The sequence below is a fragment of the Megalobrama amblycephala genome, linkage group LG1 (genome assembly GCF_018812025.1).
Source record: "Megalobrama amblycephala isolate DHTTF-2021 linkage group LG1, ASM1881202v1, whole genome shotgun sequence".
NCBI classification, from domain to species: Eukaryota; Metazoa; Chordata; class Actinopteri; order Cypriniformes; family Xenocyprididae; genus Megalobrama; species Megalobrama amblycephala.
Window position 1 is genome coordinate 68,145,684 of NC_063044.1, and position 6,948 is coordinate 68,152,631.

The window sequence follows — 6,948 nt, forward strand, 5'->3', positions numbered from 1 at the left end:
CTCCAGCCAGTGAGTCCACTCCAGAGCCCGCTCCAGCCAGTGAGTCCACTCCAGAGCCCGCTCCAGCCAGTGAGTCCACTCCAGAGCCCGCTCCAGCCAGTGAGTCCACTCCAGTCTCGCATGCTCTCCCTGTCAGTCCCGTGATGGCCAGGAGGGCTGTCTTCACTTTTTATATTTTGGCTGTCTTGCGTGCCTGGAGGATGCACTCAGAACAGCCCGAGCCCACTTCAGAACAGCCCGAGCCCGCTCAGCCAGTGAGTCCACTCCAGCCAGTGAGTCCACTCCAGCCAGTGAGTCCACTCCAGCCAGTGAGTCCACTCCAGCCAGTGAGTCCACTCCAGCCAGTGAGTCCACTCCAGCCAGTGAGTCCACTCCAGCCAGTGAGTCCACTCCAGCCAGTGAGTCCACTCCAGCCAGTGAGTCCACTCCAGCCAGTGAGTCCACTCCAGCCAGTGAGTCCACTCCAGCCAGTGAGTCCACTCCAGCCAGTGAGTCCACTCCAGCCAGTGAGTCCACTCCAGCCAGTGAGTCCACTCCAGCCAGTGAGTCCACTCCAGCCAGTGAGTCCACTCCAGCCAGTGAGTCCACTCCAGCCAGTGAGTCCACTCCAGCCAGTGAGTCCACTCCAGCCAGTGAGTCCACTCCAGCCAGTGAGTCCACTCCAGCCAGTGAGTCCACTCCAGCCAGTGAGTCCACTCCAGCCAGTGAGTCCACTCCAGCCAGTGAGTCCACTCCAGCCAGTGAGTCCACTCCAGTCAGTGAGTCCACTCCAGAGCCCGCTTCAGTCAGTGAGTCCACTCCAGAGCCCGCTTCAGTCAGTGAGTCCATTCCAGAGCCCGCTTCAGTCAGTGAGTCCGCTCCAGCCAGTGAGTCCACTCCAGAGCCCGCTCCAGCCAGTGAGTCCGCTCCAGCCAGTGAGTCCACTCCAGAGCCCGCTCCAGTCAGTGAGTCCACTCCAGAGCCCGCTCCAGCCAGTGAGTCCGCTCCAGCCAGTGAGTCCGCTCCAGCCAGTGAGTCCGCTCCAGCCAGTGGCTCTACTACTGAGCCCGCTCCAGCCAGTGGCTCTACTACTGAGCCCGCTCCAGCCAGTGGCTCTACTACTGAGCCCGCTCCAGCCAGTGAGTCCACTACAGAGCCCGCTCCAGCCAGTGAGTCCACTCCAGAGCCCGCTCCAGCCAGTGAGTCTACTACAGAGCCCGCTCCAGCCAGTGAGTCTACTACAGAGCCCGCTCCAGCCAGTGAGTCTACTACAGAGCCCGCTCCAGCCAGTGAGTCTACTACAGAGCACGCTGCCGTCCCAGAGCAGCCCCAGCTTGAGCACGCTGCCGTCCCAGAGCAGCCCCAGCCTGAGCACGCTGCCGTCCCAGAGCAGCCCCAGCCTGGGCACGCTGCCGTCCCAGAGCAGCCCCAGTCTGAGCCCGCTGCCGTCCCTGAGTCCTCCGCTCTCCCTGATACGGCCACGGAGACCGTTACCGAGCTGTCCGCTCCCCTTGATACGGCCACGGAGGCCGTCACCGAGCTGTCCGCTCTCTCTGATACGGCCACGGAGGCCGTCACCGAGCTGTCCGCTCTCCCTGATATGGCCATGAAGCACCCTTGGCCTACTGCCCTGCCGCCGTCCAAGCCTTCTGCTCTGCCGCCACCGCCCAGATCTTCTGTCCTGCCGCCGTCAACCAAGCCGTCTGTCCTGCCACCGTCGTCCAGGCTTCCTGCCCTGCTGCCACTGCCCCGGCCGTTGGAACCGTTGGAACCCGCCTGGTCAGTTCCGCCAGCACCGCCCTGGCACTCAGCCAGGATTCCAGAGGCGCTGGCACCAGCCTGGTCAGTTCCTCCAGCACCACCCTGGCACCCAGCCAGGACTCTAGAACCGCTGGAACCAGCCTGGTCAGTTCCTCCAGCACCACCCTGGCTATCAGTTGGGGACCCTGGATCTGGCCCACCATCCCTCCCCTGATCCTCCTCCTGTCCACCTCCCTCCTGAGTTTTTTTTTTTTGTTGTGTTTTTGTTTTTTGTCTGGTGGAGCGTCTGGTAGCCGCTCCTTTGAGGGGGGTAATGTCACGATCACCTGTGAGAGTGCCTTCAGCCTCTAGAGGGCACTCCTTCCCGGACTCATTGTTTCACTCATTTCATGAACTACATTTCCCATATACACTCCCTGGACTAATTACCATTCATCATTGCACCCAGCTGTTTTGTGTTTGTTAATTAGTGTTTGTCTATTTAATCTCAGTTGTGTCTGTCCCTGGTTGTGGTTCGTTGTATTTGTTACGTGCACTGTTTATATCTCTGGCTTGTTGTTTTGTGGACTGATTACCTGGATTTTGACCTCTTGCCTGCCTTGGATTACGTTTCTGGACTCCCCAATAAATACTTATGCTGCACTTGGATCTGTTACATCTTGTTCTTGTGCACCCGTGACAACCAAATGCTTATTTTTACTTAACATTTGCTATGTAATATGTTTTTTCTATTGTTGTTGCCATGTAAAATGTGTGTCATTTTTACATTATTGTCTGGTTACTTTGAATTCAAGTTTGTGTTTAGTTGTTTAATGAAAAAGGTGTGCATTGCTAATTTTGGAGTTTTCTTATAAACTTGGAGGGAGTTGAGTTCATAGTAATGAGTGTGTGTGGGTGTGGTCTCCACTGCAACACTATTTAAATGCGTACAAGGGAAAGCTATGATCATTACGGCTCGATTTTGAGACATTTCTGTGGAACTGCATCAACATTTCTACCTCTTCAGCTTTACTTTTGGTTTGAGATTCAGTTCAGGTGAAGATGCATCTGTTTGTTATCATCTCCGTGTTGCTGGTGTTGGGCTTTCCGTTCATCATGACTGAAGTTGTTGAATCATTCAGCACATGCAGCAATTTTTTTTTTGAAGATCAGCCTCCAGATATTAAAGATGTTCTGAAGGATTCAACCTCGCAGGATAATAACCACTACAAACTAATCTGTCAAAAGTATGACAACAAATACAGATTTGCAACTCTCTATGACACAACGAAGAAGATCCCTATTTTCTCAGCTTACAAATATACTGGGCATTATAATAAAACAGCACATATTCCATGGATGATGGAGCCACAGGTAATGTTTCTCATGGTGGATTGTTAGTTATAATTATATATAATTATATACTCAGCAAAAAAAGAAACGTCCCTTTTTCAGGACTGTGCATTTCAACAATAATGTTGTAAAAATCCAAATAACTTTACAGGTCTTCATTGTAAAGGGTTTAAACAATGTTTTCCATGCATGTTCAATTAACCATAATCAATTAATTAACATGCACCTGTGGAATGGTCGTTAAGACCTTAACAGCTTACAAAAAGTAGGCATTTAAGGTCACAGTTCTAAAAACGCAGGACACTAAAGAGACTTGTCTACCGACTGTGAAAAACACCCAAAGAAAGATGCCCAGGGTCCCTGCTCATCTGCATGAACGTGCATTAGGCATGCTGCAGGGAGGCATGAGGACTGCTGATGTGGCTAGGGCAATAAATTGCCATGTCCGCACTGTGAGATGCCTGAGACAGCGCTACAGGGAGACAGGAAGGACAGCTGATCATCCTCGCAGTGGAAGACCACATGTTGAGCACGTCTGGGACCTGTTGGATCGCAGGGTGAGGGCTAGGGCCATTCCCCCCAGAAATGTCCAGGAACTTGGTGGAAGAGTGGGGTAACATCTCACAGCAAGAACTGACAAATCTGGTCCAGTCCATGAGGAGGAGATGCACTGCAGTACTTCAAGCAGCTGGTGGCCACACCAGATACTGACTGGTACTTTTGATTTTGAGCCTCCCTTCATACAGGGACACATTGTCAAGCATTTTTAGTTTAGGTCTTATGGTGTTGACTCTTTTAGTGTTCATACAAATATTTACACATTAAGTTTACTGAAAGTAAAAACAGTTGAAAGTCAGAGGACGTTTCTTTTTTTTTGCTGAGTATATATAGAGTTCTCTGAGAATTTTAATGGCTATACATCTCTTTCTGTTTGTTTATCATCTCTTCTGTAGCTTGAGCCTTTAGATGGCACAATGTCTGTACCAGGCGCCAAGCAGGCTATAGACAAAGACTACTGGGACCAGGGAATAGCAGACGAACTGGAACGTGGTCACTTATTTCCAAATGGCCACGCAGCTGATTTAACCAATGCCGAATCTACATACACACTGACCAATACTGTGCCACAGAAGAAAAGCTTTAATGGTGGTAGTTGGAGAGATATGGAGCAAAATGTTAGAGAGTTCATGCATTCTAACTGCCGTGACAAAAATAACGCAGATAAAATCTTGGCGTATGTGCTGACAGGAGCTGTGCCTGGTAACAGACTCTTGAATAAAAGAGTCAACATTCCTTCACACATGTGGACCGTCTTCTGCTGCTTTAATACTAATACTAAAGCATGGCAATCCAAGGCTCACTGGGCTGAAAACAAAAGTGAGAAAAAACCAAACCCAATAATCACTGAAAAAACGCTGAAGCAATTAGAGGATTTTCTGTGGGATAAATATAAACAATCCTCACTCTTCAGTGAAGACTGTTACAATTATTTCACACAAATGAAATCATTCAGTCCTGAAGATTTACCTCGGTGGCTCTTAAGTAAATAATTTCCAGCATTATTTTGTACCTGATTATGCAGCTAAATGATCTCTCAAATCATGCTCAGCTAAGCTTGTCTAAATGTGAAGGTGGCATGAGAGAATAACAGTAAATATTTCTGACCCTGTTATTTCTTCAACCTCTATGTAATGCAAGACAAATAAATGCTTTCAAAATAAAAGCTTATACTCTCAGTGCAAAAGTGAGTCTTTGTTATTTATCTACTGAACATGACACAAGCACATTAAAGTCATTGATTTTGACTGTCACAACTTTAAAAAAAAAGCATTATAGTTCACCACTCTATCTTAAAAACAGGTTTGAAATGACTTTAAGATAAAATATGACAAAATGTACATTTTGGGGTGAGTTGCTTTCACAAACATGCATTCCTAAATAACGAATTAAATTGAAAAGGTGTTTATAAGAGTAGATAATATGGGTTGAATGTCTGAATCTGTCATGCAGTTACTTTTAAAAAGTGCAAACCCACCAAAAGCTGATGCGCATGATGGAGTTCATCTGAAAAAAAAAAAAAAAAAGCTATGCTAGTATTTAATATCCCAGAATCAGTATCTGGTCTTTAGAAAGAAAATAAAAAGGTCATAAGTATAGGCTACAGCAGAGTTATTTTATTATCATTGAGATGCTGATAAAGGGTTTCCTAATATATTGAATTATATATATATATATTTTTATTTTAATTTTAGTTCGTTTCCATTTTTTTTTTTAAATTTTTGTTAGTTTTATAAATATTTCTGTATATTTTTTTTTTTATATTTACTTTTAACTTTAATGTATACACATTTTTATTGTTTTAGTTTTAGATATTTTAATCATCATTAGTATTGGCTATAAATAAATATGAATTCATTGTGCTGGTTTAGTTTAGCCTCACTTCCGCCCAGATACGGATGACGTCATTGGCAAAAACGTCAATCTGCGGTCGGCAGTTTCTGCCGTCGGTCTTTGATGAAGGAACGATGTAAACGTCAGTAAAATTCACACATGGCTTCAATAGGGATTATGGATGTCGATGTTTCTGCTCTGCTTTGTGTTTTTCTTCTTCATTGGACTTTGCATTCTATTCAAGCAGGTAAATGATTAACTTTTACTAGTCATGAATTTAGAGTCATGAAAACGAAAGTGAAAGTAACACGTTTACTCTTCCTGAACTAAAACGGCTTAATCACATAATTGAAAGTTGATTACATTTGTAATTCATTTATACTGGTAGATATTTATATAACTAAATATGCACGAGTCAACTAAAATGGTAATTCGTTACAGTTTCAACAGGATTGTGTTCTAGCAGTCTCAAATGAATTTACCCAAAGATCCTACTGGATTAATGGAAACTCTGACGAAATAAACTGAAATATATTGCATTTCCAGTTGAAGATATTGTTTGATTCCATTAGGATTGATTTCAAATTTGGGAGTCTATAATACCACTGAGAGCAGAACAGGTCTAGCTTGTCATAAGTAATTCAGTGTATGTGGTTCTTTTTGTAGCTTCAGTGTTTTGAGACTGTGTTTATTGAGCTTCACCAGATCTCAACGCTAAGGATATTTTCTACTGGCCTGATCGGGCACGTGGTTAAAATTTTTACTTGCCCTGCTAAAATTTTTATTAAAAAAATAATAAAATAAAATAAAATGGGCCTATGAAATAAGCCTAGTTATGTTGTTTTTTAAGTCTATGTGGTTCTTTCTGTAGCTTAAATGTTGTGGGATATCAAAGGCAGTGAAGGATACATCTATGCAATCAATCAGATGTAGGTATCTCCAGATACAGGATGTAGTAGGATCATTGGATTATACTAGGATAATTCTGGGGACGCAGATGGGGTGGCATAGCCTGACGTGGTCATACTCAATTCTAGTCAGAATATGAGTCTGATACTGCTCCATTGGGCTTTGATTATGGGGGCGTATTTCAACCGATCCAGGAAAGACCTCAATTGGATAGACCTACAACCAATCAGAGCTACAGAGTAAGTGACGTATGTTGAGCGACGCATTGTTGATGTTGTCCTCTGTTCCTCTTTTAAAATTAATGCGCTGTCGATATCTTCTATAACGGACGCGATGGCGGAATCTACACATCTCAGTTCTTCAACAACAGCCATCATTGTTGTAAACTAATTCAACCCAAGCGCTCTTTGATGACGTGGCTGATTACATTTCTGGTGATAATCTGTCAATCATCGCCCTGACAATGTGATTGGTCCGAACAGTTTCTGTTCAGGCATAATTACTCCTCTACGGATCGAGTCCAGACCGAACTTCCCGACCTAAAAATGTTGTGGGTGGGGCTAAGTTCGGCTGGCA

The 6,948-nt window shown here is 45.0% G+C and overlaps 1 protein-coding gene across 1 annotated transcript; it reads left to right on the forward strand.

Annotated features, from left to right (window-relative positions):
- Positions 1-2,650: 2,650 nt before the first annotated feature.
- On the forward strand, positions 2,651-4,816 carry LOC125247539 (endonuclease domain-containing 1 protein-like). Its single transcript, XM_048158896.1, has 2 exons — positions 2,651-3,093; positions 4,026-4,816. Exons 1-2 carry the CDS (start codon positions 2,782-2,784, stop codon positions 4,620-4,622), a joined length of 909 nt encoding a protein of 302 aa, XP_048014853.1. The 5' UTR covers positions 2,651-2,781; the 3' UTR covers positions 4,623-4,816.
- The last annotated feature ends 2,132 nt before the right edge of the window (positions 4,817-6,948 follow it).

Bases quoted from the DNA above. Each gene is read 5' to 3' on its own strand.
- LOC125247539 (XM_048158896.1), top strand. From the start codon at position 2,782: ATGCATCTGTTTGTTATCATCTCCGTGTTGCTGGTGTTGGGCTTTCCG. The intron at 3,094-4,025 runs GTAATGTTTCTC...TCTCTTCTGTAG, and splicing joins CATGGATGATGGAGCCACAG to CTTGAGCCTTTAGATGGCAC.